We start from the raw sequence: 24406 nt of genomic DNA on the forward strand, positions 1-24406 counted from the left end.
GCAGAGTATTAGTATTATTGGGTATGGCAGAGTATTAGTATTATTGGGTATGGCAGAGTATTAGTATTATTGGGTATGGCAGAGTATTAGTATTATTGGGTATGGCAGAGTATTAGTATTATTGGGTATGGCAGAGTATTAGTATTATTGGGTATGGCAGAGTATTAGTATTATTGGGTATGGCAGAGTATTAGTATTATTGGGCATGGCAGAGTATTAGTATTATTGGGTATGGCAGAGTATTGCAGCTGCCATACCCTGGCTCCAGGGAAAAGGAAAAAAAGTACTTTTAAAAATAAATCCATGAATTCATTGGGAGTTTATTTTTGTTTTGTTAAGAAGAGCAAACCAGCAGATTTTAATATGTGGTTAACACGACACCCGACGCAAATAACCACAAAAAAAATTGCCCCTAAACGCCATACCTTGGCTTTTGCTGAACTGACGCCACTGGTCTAAGCGGTCAGCCTGACTGGTTTTGAGGTTTTGAGGTTTTGAAGTGGATTATCTTGATCTTGAGTATGTCTCTCTCTCTCTCACACACACACACACACACACACACGACAGGCAGTGTTGCCATGTCTGCTTATTATACGCGACTTTGGGCTTGTTTTTCTATTAAGTCTTTCTATGAAGACGTGTTGTGAGCTTGTCGATCGGCTATTTTCTCTCTCTATATATATATGTATGTATATACTGTAGGTCATGTGGCCTATTAGTCGCTTGTTTTGGGCTTGTTTTCATAGACATGGCTGCTTATTTCTCTCACAATCTGGCAACACTAATCATCTGTGAAGTATGCGGACGTGGCTGTTGGACCTGTTTAGTAGGTCTGTCTTTGACGGTGATGCGTCATGGACTTCATGCGCGTATGGGCACAGGGCTTCAGACAGCAGCATACATTTAACTTGAAAAGTTAATCTGTGTAACTTAAAGTTATACTAGGTAACTTTTTTTTTTAAACTAGTTAAATTGTATATCTTTTGTGAGTGGCAAATGTTTCACAACACCCATTCCATGAATTTCACCCCCAAAAGCCTTTTATAAACATGTTTTCTATTGAAAGTGGACAGGGGCGTCTTTCCCGTGAAAATGACGTCATCTGGCCGGAAAACGGAAACGGAAATGCACCGGTTTCCTGTTTGTCCCGGAACTACCGCTAGTAACAAAAAGGAATATCACGCTGTTTTTATGGCATTATAGGATTTGACAGAGCTCATGGTAACTAAAGCTCCACTGGCTAAGAGAAACGATCAGCGGTATCGCCGCGGATCGTGACGGTAGTGACGTTTTTTTTTTACTTTCCAGGTACGGCTTTAAGTACATATTGTTTACGCTACCAGTGAATCATTTTTTGGCCATAATCATTCATATAGGCTATCCATGTACCGCTGAAGCGATCGCGCTGTTTTATATGTTTTTGTCATAAATATTTTACATACAGGATCTGCAGTTACCATTCCAAGTTACACATTCATGTTCCCACTTAGCCTATATTATTATTTTTCTGCCTGTAGTCTAAACCAAATGAAACATAGTCACTGTAGCCAACATGTAAGCTGAGTGGGATTAAAATGTTAATAGATATTTGAAAAGACAATGGTTCCCCCCCCCACCTTCTCCCGCTGTGCGCGGGAGAAGGTGTCAGCTTGTCTGGAGCTCAGAGGGGAGACAGTGGCCAATGGAATAGCAAGAAAAAAACGTAATTTTTATCTGAAGTTAGACTGTGTAGGGGATGGTCTGACTGCGGTCATTCAAGTGTTAAAGAGCTATAGGCCAAAACGTGTTATAGCGCCACCATGAGGCCATTTTGGAAAATGTTGAGTGGAATGTCTTCCTTGGCTTAGTGGGGATGTTTTTGCAAAGTTTCTTGGCAATAGGACGCTGCGTTAATGATTTGATTGATTTGACTTCAACTACTACTAGCAGTAATATTCTTTCATAATATTGTCTTTCTAAAGATAATCTTTTGGTATTTTCTGCTTTATTTTAACAGTGACAAAGAGCAGAGACAGAGAGGATTCCCTGCAGCAAGGAGCCTGGGGTGGGATTTGAACCACGGCCGGCTGTGGTACGTTCTCTACCAGGTGAACTACCGGGGCACAACCCTCACATTGTCTTCTAATGATGTAGAGACATGTAGACATGATCAATGATGATCTAATGATGTAGTGACATGTAGACATGATCAATGATGATCTAATGATGTAGTGACATGTAGACATGATCAATGATGATCTAATGATGTAGTGACATGTAGACATGATCAATGATGATCTAATGATGTAGTGACATGTAGACATGATCAATGATGATCTAATGATGTAGTGACATGTAGACATGATCAATGATGATCTAATGATGTAGTGACATGTAGACATGATCAATGATCTAATGATGTAGTGACATGTAGACATGATCAATGATCTAATGATGTAATGACATGTAGACATGATCAATGATGATCTAATGATGTAGTGACATGTAGACATGATCAATGATCTAATGATGTAGTGACATGTAGACATGATCAATGATCTAATGATGTAGTGACATGTAGACATGATCAATGATGATCTAATGATGTAGTGACATTTAGACATGATCAATGATGATCTAATGATGTAGTGACATGTAGACATGATCAATGATGATCTAATGATGTAGTGACATGTAGACATGATCAATGATGATCTAATGATGTAGTGACATGCAGACATGATCAATGATGATCTAATGATGTAGTGACATGTAGACATGATCAATGATGATCTAATGATGTAGTGACATGTAGACATGATCAATAATGATCTAATGATGTAGTGACATGTAGACATGATCAATGATGATCTAACGATGTAGTGACATGTAGACCTGATCAATGATGATCTAATGATGTAGTGACATGCAGACATGATCAGTTGTTGTTTATGTGCAGACATTCTGTTTGACCATGTCTCTGTCTCCCCCCAGCTCACCTCTTCATCTGACCAGCCAATAGAAACAATTTGATTATCACCACTTCATCTGACCAGCCAATAGAAACACTGACTTAAATTCAACAATCAAAGTTCCACGTCCACCGACCAGGACCACTGACAGACATCCGGCGTCAACATGGGCGGTCGCAAGATTTTCCCACATTTTCTTCTCGTCCTCCTGTGGATTACGGATTCGTACCTTAATTCTCCACGGAATTTACACCAGATGGAGATGGAGAAAAATGTACTTGAAAAGCAGGAATCCCATAACGATTTCTACCTGCACACCGGTACGGAGCGGAAACATCTTGGTTTTGGTGCTGCGGCGATATACTCCACGTTGACCTCAAACCCGGATCGTAAGAATAAACCCCCGAATGGTCGGCTGGATCGAAGGTGTATGATCTTTCTGTATCTACTACTTTCAGGAGACATTGAGCTCAACCCTGGTCCTGTCTTCAAATCCTTCGGTAGGTTTTGTGTTCTCTTACTATCCCACAAAAATGTGGAATGCCCTACCAATAGACATAAAGGAGTGTGAATCCCTACTCTCCTTCAAAACCGCTCTAAAAGAGCACTTACAGTTGGCTGCAATTTGAAACTGGCCCCTGTAAAAGTCAAAGCCTAGCACCCCCCCCCCCTCAAACTGTTTACTGTACATAGTTTTGTTTATGTTTTCTAACTGTTCATATGATGTTTTGCATAGTAGTGTATATTTGTTTGTCATAAATGTTTCGATGAATTGAGTAAAAAGGACCCCAATGGAAACTAGCCATAGGCTTTCTTGGGTTTAAAATCCTCTTAACAGACCTGTGCTTTTTTTTTCAAACTGCTAATAAAGTATTCAATCAATCAATCATGGCAGGTAAACATAGTGTACCAGCAAATAACTTTGTGATGTTGATTAGTAATCCTCCCCAGAAAGTCTATATGCATGTTTCATGGGTGTTTTGTTAGGGAAGGGAGAAGAGTCTAGGACGTGTGGAGCGTTGTCCAGGGTGTTTTAGAGAAGAGAGAAGAGTCTAGGACGTGTGGAGCGTTGTCCAGGGTGTTTTAGAGAAGAGAGAAGAGTCTAGGACGTGTGGAGCGTTGTCCAGGGTGTTTTAGAGAAGAGAGAAGAGTCTAGGACGTGTGGAGCGTTGTCCAGGGTGTTTTAGAGAAGAGAGAAGAGTCTAGGACGTGTGGAGCGTTGTCCAGTGTGTTTTAGAGAAGAGAGAAGAGTCTAGTACGTGTGGAGCGTTGTCCAGGGTGTTTTAGAGAAGAGAGAAGAGTCTAGTACGTGTGGAGCGTTGTCCAGGGTGTTTTAGAGAAGAGAGAAGAGTCTAGTACGTGTGGAGCGTTGTCCAGGGTGTTTTAGAGAAGAGAGAAGAGTCTAGTACGTGTGGAGCGTTGTCCAGGGTGTTTTAGAGGAGAGAGAAGAGTCTAGTACGTGTGGAGCGCAGGGGCGTAGCCACGGGTGGGCATAGGTAGGCCTGGGCCCACCCACCTGGCTGTTGTGCCCACCCAAAAAAATAATAATTAAAAAAAAAGAATTTTATATATTCAGTCATTTTTATAAGTGCATAATATATATAAAAATGTTTTTTTATTAATCAATATAATTACATAGTGTGCCCATTTAAAGAATAGCTCTTATGTTGTTATGCCCATCTGGAAAACGGAATTCTTCATAATGGATTAACAGTTAATAAATACATAAATAATATAATTAATATATAATAATTCAATATAATTAATATAAATTTCATGGATTTTTTTATTTAGATTTCATAGATTTCTATGCATTTCAGGAGTTTGGGGGGCTGGCTCCCCAAAAATAATTAAATAACCCTAACAACCCTAACCCTAAAACCGAATTAAAGTATCAAAAAAACTCCCAAAAAAAAGAATTAAATAACCCTAACAACCCTAACCCTAAAACCGAAATAAAGTATAAAAAAACTCCCGCACAAAACCGCCAAAAAAAATGCGTGCGCTTCGCGCGGGCGCGCGCGCGTGGTTGTCCACAACGTGTGGACAACATCAGTCGTTTGTAATGAGGGTAGGCATCAACCGGAAGTCAGTGATTAAATGCTTCATAACATGTTATGCTTCTTGTTATAAAGCATCATAGCATATAATTATATAATGTTACAAGCTGATCATAAGAAAACACTGTCACCAACAAATCTGTTTTCATTCCTCTTAGCTTCAGAGAAACACTTTGTCGACCAACACCAGCCTGACCTGATTCAGAGAGTGAAGATGGTGGATCCCATCCTAGATCTGCTCCGTGCTGAGGGTGCCATCACCCATGAGGGCTACAGTAATGTGAGGTCTAAGTCCACCACCCAGGAGAAGATCAGGGAACTCTATCCATTCCTGAACTCCAACAAAGCCAAAGACATTTTCTACAAAGGTCTTGAGGAACATGAGAAGTTACTTCTCAATGAGCTGTAAGTAATTTTCATGTACATTCAGTCCAAACATTGCATTAGTAGAACATATTAGAAGGTACCTTTTCAGGCCATGATGCTTTCAGTGTTCATATGAATCATCATGTATCCTCTTCATGTCTAAGAGATGCAGTTGTTTTTGTTTTTATTGTTGTGGTGCAAACATAACATGAGCTCTAAGTGAGGTGATCTTCAAGAGACAAAAACATGTCTTCTCTAATACATGCATGTTCACTTTGTTCATTATCTGTATACTGCATACTACTGTATGCCAGAGTGCCAAAAGGCACTCAATTTACATTGAATTCTAATGCATAATCAAGTTACTTTATCTTTGAATATAAGTTAATTACTTAACTAACTACTGACAGATGTTAGGTGCTATAGGGTCATATAGTATTTATATAGGACTGGTAGATTTATATTGAGAGTTTTTTATATTATTGGTAGATTTATATACGTGTGTGTGTGTGTGTGTGTGTGTGTGTGTGTGTGTGTGTGTGTGTGTGTGTGTGTGTGTGTGTGTGTGTGTGTGTGTGTGTGTGTGTGTGTGTGTGTGTGTGTGTGTGTGTGTGTGTGTGTGTGTGTGTGTGTGTGTGTGTGTGTGTGTTATTTATATAGGACTGGTAGATCTATATAGAGTTAGTATGACAAGCGTTTTACATTTCACAGCAGGGATGCTCAGCCTTCTCATTCAACACAACCTGAAAGAGCAGCTGCATCATCTGTCTCAGGTGAGTGTTGTGCCTCAACACAGGCTTGTCACCATTAAGATTCTTTTTTTTCCCTCATATTCAAAAATATTCATATTGTTGAGACACAAACTCAGTATTCTGAGATAGTATGCATTCTTCTTTTATAATTCTGGATGAGGCCATGTTCACACAATCCACATTGTATCAGTGGGCTGCCGTAGCTTAATGAGTAGAGAGGCCTTCTGGGAAACAGAAGGTCTGCATCCCGGCCTCACTTCTATACTAGAGATACTTATATTATATGTCTAGTAAGGAGAGGTCTCATTGTACATTTATATTATATGTCTAGTAAGGAGAGGTCTCATGGTACATTATTATATGTCTAGTAAGGAGAGGTCTCATGGTACATTTATATTATATGTCTAGTAAGGAGAGGTCTCATGGTACATTTATATTATATGTCTAGTAAGGAGAGGTCTCATGGTACATTTATATTATATGTCTAGTAAGGAGAGGTACATTTATATTATATGTCTAGTAAGGAGAGGTACATTTATATTATATGTCTAGTAAGGAGAGGTCTCAGACCAAAATAAAACAAAAAGCAGATCTACTGTAGTTGCTAGTGAGTAAAGAGTAAAGGGAGGGCTGAGAAAATCAAGACATGGTTTTCATGGTTTCATGCTGCTGTCAGCTACAGAATATAGTAGGATATAAAGATTGGTGTATGACACTTAACATTGACTTGTTCTAGTAGAGTATAGTTCATGTTTTATTGTGCTGTTACATTATAACTGATGGATTATATAGAACAGTTAGTATAATTTTACACATAATCATGGATTAAACCTGATTATTCATTATATTACCTAATCAGCTGCTTCACATTTGGGACACTTGTTGAGCTGAACATTGATAGATGCTAAACTTGAGCTTAATTTGAATATCAAAGTAATCAAACAGATCAGGATTTTATCATGCCTTTTTATCAGCAATAGAATTGTAGATTTCACATTTAGATTCAAGTGTTACATGTTTCATTATTACAGATTTGGCGGTGAAAACACAAGAGGATGCAAAGCTTATTGAATTCTACCAAAACAAGCTCCAAACAAATGTTGAGGACCCATTCACATGTTTACCTGAAGGGTCAGTCCAACGGTCAGATAAGAAGGATTTTGAAGATTGCTACACACATGTCAGCATCCTACATGTGGACGACACAGAGATCAGCTGTGAGCATGAGGTCAGACAGATGGAGAGGAAGAAAGCATGGCAGGAGATCCCTCAGAGTGAAATGGTGATGAAGAAAGCAGGGCAGGAGATCCAACTCAGTGACATCTTTAAACACCCTTCTGGAGAAGACAGACGCATCAGAACAGTGATGTCCATTGGTATTGCAGGAGTTGGCAAAACCTTTCTCGTACACAAGTTTGTCTCTGACTGGGCAAAGAAAAAACATCAACATCCTCACCTCACATTTGTGTTCCAATTCCGCCACCTAAATTTACTGCGTGGACGAAAGTTCAGTTTAGCACAGCTAATTCACGAATGCATTGATGCAACCAAATGTATCCCAGAAGAAGATCTTAATTACATCTTCACCGAGCTGCGGAAGTCAGGAATCACAAATTACAACAAGAGCCTCTTCAAACTTCTGTTTGTATTTGATGGTTTAGATGAAAGCATCATTCCGCTGCACTTCGAGACTAACAAGTCTAACCATGACTGCGCTGACGACTTCTCCCGACCCGTCCCACTGGAAGAGCTTCTAGTAAACCTCATGAAAGGGAAACTGTTTCGCTGTGCTCACATCTGGATAACCACCCGCCCTGCTGCAGCCAAACAGATCCCTTCTGAGTTTGTTGACATGTTGATGGAGGTGAAAGGGTTCAATGATGCCATGAAGGAGGAGTACTTCAGGAAGAGATTCAGTGATGATAAGCTGGCCAGCAGAATCATCTTACACATTAAAACATCAATGAGCCTCCACATCATGTGTGAAATCCCAGTCTTCTGTTGGATCACTGCCACCGTTCTCCATGACATTCTGAGAGACGAGACAGGCCAGCTGCCCAAGACCCAGACTGAGATGTACTGCTCCTTCCTGATGGTCCAGACAAAGAGGAAGAAGCAGAAGTATGAAGAGACACATGAAGGAAAACATGAAGCAAAGGGACGGGGAAATAAACCAAAGATCTCTCTTCGGCCACTCTTTCATTATTTCTCTCTCTCAAAGAGGAAGGATCAACAGCAGCTCATGAAGACTGACAGGGAAGTTCTTCTGAAACTGGGAAGGCTGGCGTTTGAACATCTGGAGAAAGGTAGCATCATTTTCTACCAAGAAGACCTGGAAAAGTGTCATCTTGATGTGAAAGAAGCCTCACTGTACTCAGGAATGTGCACAGAGATCTTCAAAGGAGAGAATGTGAATTCCCAGAGAAGTGTCTATAGCTTTGTTCATCTGAGCATTCAGGAGTTTCTGGCTGCAGTCTACCTGTTCCACTGTTTCACACAGAAGAACAGGAAGATACTGAAGACATTCCTGGGAGGCAGTGTCAGATCCTTGGATGATTTCCTGCAGAGTGTCATGGAAAAAGCCCTAGAGAGTGAGAATGGTCACCTGGACCTCTTTGTCCGCTTCCTTCATGGCCTGTCACTGGAGTCCAACCAGAGTCTGTTAGGAGGCCTGCTGGGTCAGACAGTGAACAGTCCAGAGAGCATCCAGAAAGTAGTCAACAACCTGAAGAAGATGGGAAAAGAGGATGCTTCTCTCTCTGCTGATAGATGTATCAACATCTTCCACTGTTTGATGGAGATGAACGACACCTCAGTACATCAGGAGATCCAACAGTACCTGAAGTCAGGGGACAGATCAAAGACAGAACTGTCTGAGAGCCAGTGTTCAGCTCTGGCCTTCATGCTGCAGACGTCAGAGGAGGTTCTGGATGAGTTGGACCTGGACAAATACAACGCAACACCATGGGGGAAATGTAGACTCATCCCGGCTGTGAGGAACAGCAGAAAGGCTCGGTTAGTAGTCATGTGAATAGAAAACGTATTAGAAGAGAATCAATCTACCGTCACACCTAAAACTATAAGTAGAACATAAGTAGTTAACATAAAATATCCAATGATAATCAGGTCTCAAATAGTGACTGGTTGTGTATTGTGTGTATGTGCAAATTAGGCTGTATGGAATTTTACATTACGGTACGGTATGTAGGACGGTATATACAGCATAAATATGTTTTTTTTGTGTTTTAATCATTAATATTTATAAGGCATGTTTGCCAAAATGAAACTACCTTGACACACTATGAATTGAGTAAAATCTCAAGTTAGGATTTTAAAGCATATTGTTATTCATTTATACATATCTGATACAAAATAATTATGGGTTTAAACAATATCCTCCTATAATTTGACAAACCTCTGTAGTGCGTGGTGTAGTGGTGAGGCCAAAATTGTTCTGCCCGTTTCTCCTCAGTGGTTGGAGCAATTGATCTGAATTTGCACACAACCATTAACCATTACCATGTGCACCTAACAGCGAAGCCTGTTTTCCGATTACACAAAGTCTGAGCTGTTTATTTGCGTTTTTGTGTTCGCTGGCTCCCAGGTTGCCAGATCATGTGCGCATATCCCCCCACGGGTATGGTCTAGTATAGTCAATCAATCAGAGGGGTGTGTAAACTGTTGTGGGTGGACGCCACTGCAATGCATTGCGATGTGACGATGAAGAGACTTGTAGATCTTCCCTTTGGGACAACACTGCCGTACTACTTATTTTACCTGTGCCAGTGGTCTGGGCCTCAGCTCGTAAATCTCACGGTATCAATACCGTGGCTGTTTATACCGCGGTAATACCGTAATACAGTATACTGGTACATGCCTAGTGTAAATAAAGACTAGTCCTATTAAAGCCGGGTAAAACAGAGTCTAAAAGACCTAGGTACACCCAACCAGACTAAAGTAGTTTAGCCTCACTTTAATATCGTCCTCAGCACTTTCATTAGTGGGGCTAAACATTAAAAAGTTGTGCAAGTGACCGAATGGTAGAGTACATTTTATTTGCACTAAAGTACTTTATTAGTGGGGCTAAAAATTAAGAAGAGAAAATATTATCAGCACCAGGGTTTATATTGAATATTCACTTAACAATTCATCCATATTGTGAACAACAGAAAAACTTTAATGTGACATGTATGTGAATATAAAACAAAAACTCTACTTAAGTCCCTTTTGGCCAAAGTGTGGCGCTAGAGGAAAGGCTGTGATGTCACTTCATAAGTAAGTTTTTGTCAGCCTTAGAGCACGGATGTGTTTGATACGTTTATGGCAATACAGACATCACTAATAGTGTGATCGATACGTTTCATGTTTATGTTTGTTTTATGTCAAGCGAGACATCACTAATGGTGATGGACATTTGATTTGGTCATCACTAGGGGTCATCCTCTGGGGAACATGCAGTTGCATTGCCTGTATTTTTTAATATATGTTGTTGGACAGACAGACTGATTGACTATGCAACATTATCATGATTCTTAAATCCCATTCCTATCATGGCTAAACATATATAATTGACCATAAATGCTGTGGCAGACAATACACACCATGTGTACCTATTTCTGGGAGATTTTGGACACAATCTGTGGGAGAAAAAGTAAAAAAAAAAAAAAAAGAATACAAATAAATACAATGTGATGACTAAGTTAATTCAAAGATCCATGCAAAGTTACACACTGTATTATACAGATGATCTGTCTTTCACTTTTATGTTGTCTGGTTCCCTGTTCGTATATGACCTGTTAATATCTGGTTAACTAGATATACAGTACATTGTCTTAGTTAATTTCCTTGAACATGATCTAATCTGTGTTGATAATCTCTGATTTTACATATTCTACATTTACAGATTTGTTGGCTGTCAACTCCGAGAGCGAGACTTTGAGATTGTGTCTTCAGCTCTCAGCTCTAATCCTTCACCTCTAAGAGAATTGGACCTCAGCTATAATGACATAAATGATGATTCATCCATCTTCGCTGGATTGAAAAGTCCACATTGTAGACTGGAGATACTAAGGTCAGATTAATTAACCAGCATTCTTTCAATTAGTTCTGTTGTATTATGTATTGATTGATTATAATAATAAGAGTGTGAATAAAGTTGACATCATGGTATCCCACACTGACTAGAATCATGATACGGTCCGACTTTGTGTTGGCTAGTCTGCACTCTTGCATCACATCACAATGATACGGTACAGTAACTGTAGTATGTGATCCATCGTGGCTGCTATAGGGAATTATCAGGTCCAGTTACACAATCATTGAGTGTCAAACTGGTGTAAACACAGACTGATGGATTGCTGGTTCTCCAGCCCACCAGCACCAGCACAGTGTACAGTGATTACAGTATTACAGATTTAAAACATGACTACTTGTGATTACACTATGAGTTGTTGGATGTGTTAGATCATCCCCTGGTTTTTTATATTATGTGTAACTATATTATTAATGCCAACTATTAATACCATAAATTCAAACAACAAGAACTTCTTAAAGGTTCGATGACATTCATTTTCACTTTTTTTATTTTTAATGTTTTTTTGGGAGTTTTATGACCTCAATTACACCCCAAAAATTTGAACTTTGAACATTCAGTGGATTTTCTGTGGTCTGGGGTTTTCTGAATAATTAGGCTGAAAAGTAATCTGACCTTGGCCCTTCGGCAGTGAGGTCACAGTCGATTAATCCCGCCCACTCTCCTCCTCGCCCCTCCCCTCCCCTATCCTTTCCTTTGGGGGGGGCGGAGCAGAGGCGATGATTGACAGGCAAAATCCCTCACCAGCGACACCCGCAGGCAAAGATTTCTTTTTTCATTGCAGTTGAAAAGGCTTTAGAAATGTGAGACAAAAACACCTACAGTGAATCACTGGAGTGGAATTTTCAGTTAAAATGTTTTGTACACGTTTGAAGGACCAAGACAAAGACTCTGAATGTGGTGTAAACATGAATGTCATGATACCTTTAAAATATGTTGAGCATCCATTACATTACCCCTAGAAACTTTGCTCCTCCTCCCTTGCCCAGAGGGACTTTACGCCGTTTCATGTCTAGAAACAGAAAAGAAAATTACTTTTTACCACACACACACACACACACACACACACACACACACACACACACACACACACACACACACACGATACAGTATATTATCCTTATCTAGTTGCCTAGTATTACTATCTCGTTTCTGAATAGGTTTCGTTGCACTTTCCAAGAAGTGATGCAGATCAAGATGATTTACTTCACATTATTTCTGCTCTTTCCATCTCTTGGGTCTTTACTCCAAAACTCTGATAATCAATCCAGATATTTATTCTGTAATTACAGACTTGCTGGCTGTAACATCACACAGACAGGATTTGACGTTCTGGCCTCAGCTCTCAGCTCTAATCTTTCCCATTTGAGAGAATTGGATCTCAGTTTCATCAGCCTGCAGGAATCACAACTGGACCAGCTCTCTGCTGTACTGAAGAGTCCACATTGTAGACTGCAGATCCTGAGGTAAATAATGTGTTTTCTCTCTGTGTGGATCTCTACTTGAACATCAACAGCAGTTTGTTAAATATGTATTTCTCTGCAGGTTGTCAGGCTGTGGGGTCACAGAGGAAGGCTGTTCTTCTCTGGCTTCAGCTCTGACCTTCAACCCCTCCCATCTGAAACAGCTGGACTTGAACTTCAGCCACATAGGAGATGCTGGTCTGAAGAAGCTCTCTGCTGCACTGGAGACTCTCAAGTGAGTAGACTTGGACTGTGTCCATGTTGGTTAGTGCAGTGTTTACCTTACAATGTTTAACTGGCTGACCAGGCCAACCAATGTGCAGGTGGGAGGGGGTGCTTCACCCATAAAGTCCAATGTCCACCACAACAATCCTCATCCTTCCATCCCTTCTTTATATGTGACCCCACGGGATTATCAACTAGTAATCAACGGGATCAATGGATCATATATAGGACATTACCACTGTATATTAAATCTATGAATAGTAGCTTATTGTGGGCCAGCAATTTTTCACAGCATTTAACGCTGCGTTCATGATTTGAGGCATTTTGTTCAAAACGTGCCACTCCTACACACTTTAGAAGCCAATCTTAGCCAATCAGGATGGAAAGTGAAAAATCTGACAGATCTGTCTTGGATCACATGACAATGGAGGTAATGTGTTTGGACAAAATGTGTAGGAATAATATAAATAAAAGTGTTTTGCACAAATCTACCACCTGGCAGTAGATACAACAGGCCGATGAGAGAAATGTGGGGCAGAGGTTTTTACAGCCTCCAAGGAGTATGTGTATATATAACACACAGTTTCATGTTGATCGGTCCAACGGTGCTGGAGATTAGCTGCTCACAGACAGACCTACACACACACACACTGACGGACACACGGACGGACAGGGGGCGGAGACTATAACCCTTTATCTGTATATAAATACTGTATTAACTGCCATTCACTGCCAGACTTATTTCTGGCTGCGTGCAGCCACTGACTTACCTTTTCAAGTATTCACAGAATATTTATCTCCAGTATGCTGGATCCCCTGATCATTGGTAATCACGGGGGATTTCACTGTGCTTCCGCAAAGAAAACAAAAAATGTCATGGCGACCCCCCGTTAGCTTGTTATAGGCCGTTGAAAAGCATGTTTTATCAAAAATACAAAGTAAGACATAGGAGGCGAGATACAGGCCATTTCCCAAATACGTTAACCAGGAAGTGAATGGAGCAGTACATCTTTGGATCACGTGATCTCCTGGTTCTGTGTGCATCTGGGGATGAAAAGGACACTCATGTGTTAGTGAAGAGCGCCATCTAGTGTAAATACAAAAAAAAAGTCCATGGTACTGTTGGCCTTTGGGGGAAAAAGTCGTAAAAGTCGTCCTTGGCAGTGAATGAGTTAAATACTTAAGTATTCAAAAGTAAACATTTTGACATGATAAAGAAATGCAAAGATTTTTCAGAAATGTTAAAAAAATATAGCATGAAAATAGCAGATCTACAAGTTCACAACGGACCACTATGCAATGTGTTGTGAGTTTGTAGATCTGCTATTTTCATTTTACCTCGAGACAGAAACTATAATTACATCCTCTTCATATCAGCTGTCTTTGAAAAAATAAATCACACTTTTAGATATTAAAAGTATATTAGTACTGTTAGTAGTATTAGTAGTATTAGTACTATTAGTATATTAGATATATTAGTATATTAGATATGTTAGTAATTTAGATCATTTCATCATTCTATGGTAGGAGAATGAAAATACACTTTATAAATGTAAAAACTAAACACATTTCTAAACCCTCTCCTCCAAGCTGGGCTTGACGGGCTGCCTGGTCAACATAATGTTAGGAGAAACACTGTGGTGTACATAATAATAATGATAATAAAACTAACAATACTAATACTAATACTAATACTTACTAATACTAATACTAACAATAACAATACTAATAATAATGTCAGGTAGTGGAGACAATTAGACATTGATTCAATCAATCAGTCAAGCTTTATTTATAAAGCACAATTCACACAACAAGTGCAGTTCAATGTGCTTCACAGGAAAAATAAAGTTAAAGACTTAAAATACATTTTTAAAAGAACAAGTAAAACAGAAGAGAAATGCAGCAATCTAAGTAAAATCAATGCTAAAAAGATGTGTTATATATAAGATTTATTATAAAAATGTCCATAGATTCAGATTCAGAGACCCTCAGATCCCCGGCAGGCTGTTCCAAAGCGTGGGACCATAATAGCTAAAAGCTGCTCCTCCATACTTTTTAGTTTTAGTCTGTAGAATGTGTAGGAGACCAGCGCTAGAGGATCTAAGGGCCCTGCCGGGCACGTACTGAGGAAGCATTGCTGACAAGTAGGAAGGTGCATTCCCATTAAATGACTTCAACACCACTAAAAGGATCTTAAAATCTATTCTAAAACTGACAGGCAGCCAATGCAGGGACTTTAAAATAGGTGTAATGTGTGTCTGTGTTTGGTCTTTGTCAACACACGAGCTGCTGCGTTCTGGACAAGTTGTAACAGACCTATAGTTTATTATGTAAGACCAGACAGGAGAGCATTACAGTAATCAAGCCTGCTAGTGATAAACACTATTCATTGTTGTTCTACTTCCTACAGTGTGAATCATGGAGGAGAACACTGGATTAAACCTCAACTCCTGACAAGATGTGAGTGTCTGTCTGTCTGTCTGTCTGTCTGTCTGTCTGTCTGTCTGTCTGTCTGTCACATTAACATGTTATACATTGTTTTATACTCCGTTGGCCCCTCCCTCCCTGTAGTCAACTAACTAAGTACATTTACTCAAGTACTGTACTTGAGTACAATTTTGAGTTTTTTTTATTTTATTTTTTTCTACTTCACTGGAGTATTTCCAATTGTCAGTACATTTACTTCTACTCCACTACATCTCAGAGGCAAATATTATACTTTTACTCCACTACAATTATTTGAAAACTTTAGTTACTAGTTACTTTGTAGATGCAGATTATTATTACAAAACATACACTTCAGCCCTATATACATTTCGGCCATTTGAAAATAGTCGATCCACAAGCTCATGCGTTGTGATGCGACGCATTGTGAGCTTGTAGATCTGCTATTTTCAAAATATTTTTTATACATTTCATACATTTGAAAATTGGGCATTCTGCATGATGAGTACTTTTACTTTTGGTTCTTTAAGTACATTTTGATATCAATACTTTTGTACTTTTACTCAAGTCAATTTTAAAATCCGGACTTTTACTTGTAACAGGTTATTTCTACATTGCAGTATTGATACTTTTACTTAGGTAAAACATTTGAGTACTTTTTCCACCACTGCAACTCCCCTAGAATGTAGTGATTTTGTTCATATAAAGTGAACATTTTAAACTCAAATCTTTGCTAATAATATTTTTTAATGATAATATTCCCTGTCCTGAAAACCAGTGGTGGACAAAGTATTTACTCAAGTAAATACTCTAGTTTTGAAAAGTACTAATAAACCAAAAAGAAATGCATAAAAACAGAACTTTTTAAATATAGTGAAAATATCAGATCTACAAGCTCACAACATGCCGCTGTGTGATGCGTTGTGAGCTTGTAGATCTGATATTTTCACTATATTTGAAATAGAGCTTAAGTGGTTAACCCATTAAGACCTGAGGCTGATTCTACAAAATGTCTTCCAAATCCTGGTTCTCAAACCTTTTCATATCAAGGACCCCCAACATTATATGTATTTGGCCGTGGACCCCCTTCTCAAAATATTTAGTTCCAGGGACCCCCAGAAGCAAATATTTGAGTTAAAAATGTTCACTTTAAAGATACATATATATTCAAAGATTTGCACACATGTTAAGTTTTTTTTTCAAAATAGCAGATCTACAAGCTCATAGCGCGGCACTCGGTGCCGCGCTATGAGCTTAATAAAACATTATTTAATTATTTTTATTTTGTATGTTAAATACTTAAACCCACTTCACTGACTGGAGTTCCTCAGGGCTCTTTTTCCCTCTACACCAAATATGTTCCCTGAAAAATATCAGATCTACAAGCTCACAACCACACATGGTTCCTCAAAGAACCGTATTTGAACCATTAACCACTTAAACCCCTGCATCCCAATGTTGGCCATGTCTTAATACGTGAACATTCATCAGAAATAGCAGATCTACAAGCTCACAACGCTTCATGCTGCGATGCATTGTGAGCTTGTAGATCTGCTATTTTCGACAGAGATTTGGAGTGTGGCGGGAAAAAACTGAGCAGACCAAATATAGAGCCCTGGGAGACTCCGGTCCATGAAGGGTTAAAGTGGTTAAGGGTTCACAAAGTGGGGTCCGGGGACCCCCAGGGGTCCTTGGGGGGGTTCCAGGGGGTCCCCAGCTAAATGTATTAATACAGCATCACACTCATTTTAACCCCTTGTTTTCCATATTCTACACGTTGGCTAATGAACCCATTCAGACCTGGAAAGCATCTCTGTGTCATTTTACATTTATCTTTATATTTAGAAACAGCTTTTTCACAAACGTCTAAAACCTCTGATCTCCATATTATAACTTTATGACTTTTTACCTAAGTTAACCCTTTCAGACCGAGAACGCATCTCTGTCATTTTACATTTCTTTGGCTATTCAAAAATAGCAGATCTAGAGTGCCGCGCGACGAGCTTGTAGATCTGCTATTGTTTTGAAAAATCGTGAAAATGTGTTCACATCTTTGAATATATATTTTTCCATAGCGAACATTTTTTACTCTGTTAAGACTTCTGGGGGTCCCTGGAACCAAATATTTTGAGGTGGGGGTCAGCGGCCAAAGTTCATATAATTGTGGGGGTCCTTGAAAAAGTTTGAGAACCACTGATTATAGAAACATTATTTTTTTTCAAAAACCTGTTATGATTTAGAAGACATTTGTAGAAGCAAAGATTTGAGTTACAAATGTTTGCTTTGAAAAAAAATATATATATATATATAATATATAATATATATTCAAAGATTTGCTCAAATTTTCAAGATTTTTCAAAAATAGCAGATCTACAAGCTCATGGCGCGGCACTCGGTGCCGCGCTATGAGCTTGTAGATCTTCTATTTTTGAATCGCCCAAAGAAACCTAAAAAGACACAGATTCTTACCCGGTCTGAAAGGGTTAACGTCCTACTTGATCATACTACAGCGTCACACAAAAGCATCAAAAGTATCAGATCTACAAGCTGTGCCGTGCTGTGAGCTTATACATCTGCTATTGTGTGTGTGTGTGTGTGTGTGTGTGTGTGTGTGTGTGTGTGTGTGTGTGTGTGTGTGTGTGTGTGTGTGTGTGTGTGTGTGTGTGTGTGTGTGTGTGTGTGTGTGTGTGTGTGTGTGTGTGTGTGTGTGTGTGTGTCTCAGTGAATGATGTTTTTAATTTACTGTGTTTTTTATTCTCATCAGATTTCTCTCATCTCACTCTGAACACAAACACATCAAACCCAGACCTCTCTCTGTCTGAGAACAACATGAAGGCGACACGGATGGAAGAGAGTCAGGATCCTCCTGATCATCCTGACAGGTTTGATAGTACGGCCCAGGTTCTGTGTTCAGAGGGTCTGACTGGACGCTGTTACTGGGAGGTAGAGTGGAGTGGAGGGGTTCAGATAGCAGTGACTTACAGAGGAATCAACAGGAAAGGAAAGGGTAGGGACTGTGAGCTTGGATCGAATGACAAGTCCTGGAGTCTGGGCTGTAGAGATGGTCACCATGGTAACATTTACTCTGTCGCACACAATAGTAAGGAGACTGTCCTTCCTGTCGATCCCTCTGACTCCTCCAACAGAGTAGCAGTGTATCTAGACTGTTCTGCAGGGTCTCTGTCTTTTTACAGAGTGTTAGAGGACACTCTGACACACCTTTACACCTTACAGAACACATTCACTGAACCTCTCTATGCTGGGTTTGGGTTTGGCCCTGACTCCTCTGTGTCTCTGTGTGAGGACAGACAGGGTGATGTATCATAATGTAATAATCAGGAACAGGTGTGGTGGGGGGATGGGGCTCTGTGTGTCTAACACATTTAAACATGAATATTGTATAGATGTATAGATCCATGAATTCAGTGGTTCTCAATGTGGGGTCCGGGGACCCCCAGGGGTCCTTGAGGGGGTTCCAGGGGGTCCTCAGGGACATTCATGTATATAGCATCAAAATCAGTGTAACCACCTTAACCATAATTATATACATTGAACTCTTTGAAAATAGCAGATCTACAAGCTCACTACGAGTCGCGTCGCGACGCGTTGTGAGCTTGTAGATCTGCTATTTTCAAAGAAAGGAATCCTGTATAAAATGGGGTCTCTGGTACAAAGTCTTTTCAGATGGGGGTCCTTGACATGAAACCCTTTGAGAACCACTGGTCTAGCACAGTGGTTCTCAACCTGTGGGTCTGGACCCCCAAGGGGGTCCCCACATGATTTTTTGGGGGGTCCCCAGATGACAGTGAAATGACAATTTAAGGACTTTTAACTCATTGAGTGCCATTAAAAAATCCTCCGGATCCTATTGGTTCACCGATCTGTCCGTCAGCCCCCGCCCCGCCTCGAGCCCCTCCTCCTCCCCAATGTGTAGCATTGAGAGCCCTGACGTCACAACATTTGGAGCGACGCCCACTGCACTCTGGTTGGTTGGAGAAATGAAACACTTCCTATACCCGGAACATCAACTGGTTGGTCCAGGCTTTTATTTTTTAGCAAAACTAAAAAAATAAAAGCCTGGAGATCGAGGCTTAATTAAAAGTAATGCCTCAACTCCTACCATTCCAAGTGCTTGTCAGGGTGGGGGGTCTCCAGTTCAATTATAATTATTTTTAGGGGTCCCCAGTTCAAATATGATTATTTTGGGGGGTCTCCAGTTCAAATATGATTATTTTGGGGGGTCTCCAGTTCAAATATGATTATTTTGGGGGGTCTCCAGTTCAAATATGATTATTTGGGGGGGTCTCCACCTATAAAGTGTGAGAATCTCTGGTCTAGAACATTTAAACATGAATATTGTAAAGTTCTATTAAAAATGGGTTTTGTAAATCATTGTATTTTACCTTTAAAATGTCATTTCATTTAATTATCTTCATTAAAATGAAACCAATGCTATTGTATCTACATTGAGCTGATGTTACATTCATTAATACTATTGTGTTAATAAAAACTACAAGAAAGACAAACATTAGGATGTCATTTATTTACAGTGTACTGAGATAACACACACACACACACACACGCACACGCACACGCACACGCGCACACACACACACACACACACGTTTGTATTACTGTATTGTGAGAACATCAACATGATATGACATTTTTTGAATTCCATATAAATTAGCTTTTTGTCATTTTTAAGCTCACAGCCAGGGGTGGATTTAGGGATCTGGAGGCCCTTGGAACAGAAGTGTATTATTTGTTTGCTATTGATTTGTCAGTTATTTAGTCTGGCTTAAATATAAAGTAACTAAGTTAAACACCTGCCGATCCTGTTGTTTTTCCTTTTAGTTAATTATTATCCTTTCAAAGTAAAAGGCCGATTGTTACAAATGGCATTTTAAAAAGTTAAAATACGGAGATAAGAGGTGTCTGCCTGACAGTATATGTAATGTGGCCCCCTGGAGTGAGTGTGGAAATATAGTGGCCCTCTACATCATTAAACAGACAGTATAATGTGGCCCCCTGGAGTGAGTGTGTAAATATAGTGGCCCTTTACATCATTAAACAGACAGTATATGTAATGTGGCCCCCTGGAGTGAGTGTGTAAATATAGTGGTCCTCTACATCATTAAACAGACAGTATAATGTGGCCCCCTGGAGTGAGTGTGTAAATATAGTGGTCCTCTACATCATTAAACAGACAGTATAATGTGGCCCCCTGGAGTGAGTGTGTAAATATAGTGGCCCTCTACATCATTTGAAAATAGCCGATCTACAAGCTCACAATGTGTTGCATTGTGTGCTTGTAGATCTGCTATTTTCAAAAGATTTTCATACATTTGAAAATGTAGTGTATTTTGCACAAGCATGACAATATTGTTGGACAACAAGAACAAAATGACAAAAGTCATATTCTACGTGTGTGTGTGTGTGTGTGTGTGTGTGTGTGTGTGTGTGTGTGTGTGTGTGTGTGTGTGTGTGTGTGTGTGTGTGTGTTGTAATGTCATGAGAGGTATGGAGCGGGCTAGTGTGAGGCAGTGCAGAATCAAACAGGCAACATCCAGGGTGAAAACGATAGTAGGTTTATTTTCCCACAGGTACATAACTCAGGTAGGCCACATAAGGACATTTTCAAAGGAAACATAAATGTCCGCAAAGGGAGAATAATGTCCAAACAAAGTCCACACGGTTACTTAACACAAGCCTTCCCTTTCCGTCCTGGGGTCCAGCTCCATCCAGTCCTCTGTCCTCTGTGTGTCTCTGTCCTGTGTGTTTGCTCTCCCAGTCCTGCCTCAATTAGGTGCCTCAAACACCCACACTTGTTTGTGTGCTGAGGCACCCTGGGAGTTGCAGTTCTTTCTACAACGGCCATTTTGGGTGTAGGAATATAGCACCCATCTATCAACTGTCCCCTCGTGATGCCACACATCCCTCTTCCCGGGCCTGACGTCCTCGGCAGGGCGAATGAGTACCAAAAGGCATCTCGACGGGACGGGGCATCTGCGTTTCCATGGTGACGTCCTGGCCTGTGAATGACAGAGAAGTTAAAAGGCTGGAGGCTCAAAAACCATCTCGTTATTCTGCCGTTTGTCTCCTTGTTTGTAGCCATCCATTGCAATGTTGAATGATCCGTCACCAGGGTGAACTTCCTTCCAAGCAAGTAGTACTTGAGTGTTTCCAGGGACCATTTAATGGCTAGACACTCCTTTTCTACTGTAGAGTAATTCTTCTCCCTAGGTTCCAACTTTTGACTTAAATAAAGAACAGGGTGTTCCTCACCTTCACTGATCTGGGCCAACACCGCACCCAGACCCACCTCAGAGGCATCCGCCTGGACCACAAACTCTTTGCTGAAGTCAGGGGAGGTAATAGTCCATGAGCCAGAGCCCCAAAATTGAGCAATGATTATCGAAAGAGTGGGCAAAACCAAACCTATATTAAATTGTTCATAGGGTCAATACGAGTAAATAAATATATGATAACCTCTCCACAGGAGCAGCTTTTTCATAGTTATCACACATTTTGTTATTTTCCCCATACGTACATGACAGGTGAAAAAATGACAAAATTTTAAAAAGAGTTATCATAATGAAACTTCCTGAGTTGATTACTTGCATGAAGACAATGATTTATCGTATTACAAGTTTTCTGAAATTGTATATTTAAATATGCAAATTAGGCATTTAGTCCATGAGCCAGAGCTCCAAAAATGAGCCAAATATTGAATATTCCCACGTTAAAAACCTTTGACTCAAACATCTTAACAAAATGAAATAAGAATGTTCACTCTGGCTTTGTCAAATGTTCCAATGTTGATTCTGGAAAGTTATACAAATTCGGGCATATTTTCGTAATGCCTAATTTGCATATTTAAATATACTATTTCAGAAAACTTGTAATACGATAAATCATTTTCTTCATGTAAGTAATCAACTCAGGAAAATTTCATTATGATAACTATTTTTTAAATGTTGTAATTTTTTCACCTGTCATGTACGTATGGGGAAAATAACAAAATGTGTGATAACCATGTAAAAGCTGCTCCTGTGGAGAGGTTATCATATATTTATTCGTATTGACCCTATGAACAATTTAATATAGGTATGGTTTTGCCCACTCTTTCGATAATGAAATTTTGTCTGGCTCATGGACTATAAGGTTCTGAGCACAGGGCCCTCTTCAGGTTGTGAAACGCTTCTTCAGCGGCTGGGGTCCATTTCACCATACGGGAGTGCTTCTTCGTGGTTAAGTCTGTGAGAGGGGCAGCTAACGTAGAATATTATACAACAGGTAGTTCCGACCAAGCAATCTGATTGGCTGAAATAGCTTTCTAGCCGTGCTTCAAACCAGCATCATAGCACGGGCCTAATCACATTAATAAATCACTCCGCACTGCAGTCCGCACCTGATTAGACCATATAGCGCACAGCTGTGCTGTGAAGTCACGCTGTCCCACAGTAGGAAAACAAACAGACAGTAGCCTGCATAGCCTGACCCACCGCCGCCACCGGAGAACAAACAGCTATGCAAAATGGACTATGTTGTTAATTTTGACTTATTTGGTGGACTTACGGTTGATCAATGGTTAGAAGGTTGTAAATATCCTCCTGTGTTAAAGTAAAATTACTCCCATTTCGTTAACAGTCCAGTGTATGTTATACTTTATCGTACGAAGGTATCGCACGGCGAAAATAGCCGATCTACAAGTTCACAACGCGTCGCCATCGCGACGCTTTGTCAGCGGCCAGTCCTGGATGGCACGAAGTTTCGCCTCTTGAGGTTTGATAAGGCCCCGCCCGATTGTGTAGCCCAAGTAGTTTGTCTCACTGAAGGCCAGCTTACATTTCTTGGGATTCGCTGTCAAGCCTGCTTGTCGGAGGGAGTCCAGGACCTTCTGTACCCGGGGCAAATGGCTTTACCAGTCCGGGCTCTGAATCACAACATCATCCAGATAAGCAGACGCATATTCTTTATGGGGTGCCAGTACCTGATCCATCAAGCGCTGGAACGTGGCGGGAGCTCCAAAGAGGCCGAATGGCATCACTCTGTACTGCCAAAAGCCTCTAGGTGTGGCAAAGGCAGTCTTCTCCTTCGATCCTGTAGACATAGGGACTTGCCAATACCCCTTTGTGAGATCAAGTGTGGTTATGAATCGTGCATTGCCAAGGCTTTCAATTAGTTCATCCACACGAGGCATGGGATATGCATCAAATTCAGACACATCATTTTTTTTGGGGCGGCCATAGCTGAGTGGTTAGTGAGCCCGCCTAGGGAGCCAGAGGCCCTGGTTGCCCCAGGTACGATTCCAGGCCACGCCAGCATATGTGTCGATGAAATGAAATTTGTCCCTGAGCAAGACTCTTAGGCCCTCATTGGAAACAAGCCCGCAAGGACTTTCATGAACGTCCTGTTAAAAGGAATTATCCTTATTCAATTTTCTGAAACAACAGAGCACGATGGGGTTTGACCAGGCACTCTGGGACTTTTCAATTACATTTAACTTCAGCATCTTCTTTACCTCCTCTTCAATTACCTTCTTCCGGGCCTCCGGCACCCGATATGGTCTTTGGTTCACAGGTACCCCTGGTGGAGTGCGTATTTCATGCTCCACCAGGTGGGTGTAGCCAGGGAGGGATGAAAACACATCCTGATTACCACCCACTAACTCCTTTGTTTGCTGCAGTTGGTGAGGGGAGAGGTCTGGGCCAAACTGCACTTCGTCCCGGGCAGGTTCTTTCCACTCACTGGGGGGAAGACAAGCAAACAATGCCTCTCGGGCATGCCGTTTTTTCAGGAGGTTAACATGATAAATTTGCTCACCTTTCCTTTTGCCTGGCTGCCGTATTTTGTAATTGACTTCCCCAACCTTTTCAATGACTTCATATGGACCCTGCCATGTTGCTAAAAACTTGCATTCCACTGTGGGGACTAGAACTATAGGCCACAGACCACCATTTGATTCCATTTGCTACTGTATCTCTGGGACCCCAATCTATACTATGACGGGTCCATTTGGTTCAATTTGTTAGTCATGTAACTCCTC

General features: G+C 40.4%; 2 protein-coding genes across 3 annotated transcripts in view; both read left to right on the forward strand.

Moving 5' to 3' along the window:
- The window catches only part of LOC308102372 (uncharacterized protein), a 1220233-nt gene that overhangs the window by 348295 nt on the left and 847532 nt on the right, over nt 1-24406 (forward strand). The window lies entirely within an intron of this gene.
- On the forward strand, nt 3118-18903 carry LOC308102373 (NACHT, LRR and PYD domains-containing protein 3-like; the record flags this gene model as incomplete). Of its 2 annotated transcripts, none has more annotated exons than XM_080452058.1 (9): nt 3118-3451; nt 5170-5416; nt 6089-6150; nt 7161-9144; nt 11033-11200; nt 12514-12687; nt 12767-12919; nt 15320-15369; nt 18119-18903. In XM_080452058.1, the coding sequence occupies 9 exons, from the start codon at nt 3118-3120 to the stop codon at nt 18679-18681; spliced, it is 3735 nt and encodes a 1244-aa protein (XP_080308184.1). In that variant the 3' UTR covers nt 18682-18903. The 2 variants fall into 2 exon arrangements, with proteins under 2 accessions (XP_080308184.1, XP_080308185.1); XM_080452059.1 differs by having other exon boundaries at nt 6092-6150.

This window comes from Gymnoscopelus braueri, assembly GCF_963280865.1.
Source record: "Gymnoscopelus braueri genome assembly, chromosome: 15".
NCBI classification, from domain to species: Eukaryota; Metazoa; Chordata; class Actinopteri; order Myctophiformes; family Myctophidae; genus Gymnoscopelus; species Gymnoscopelus braueri.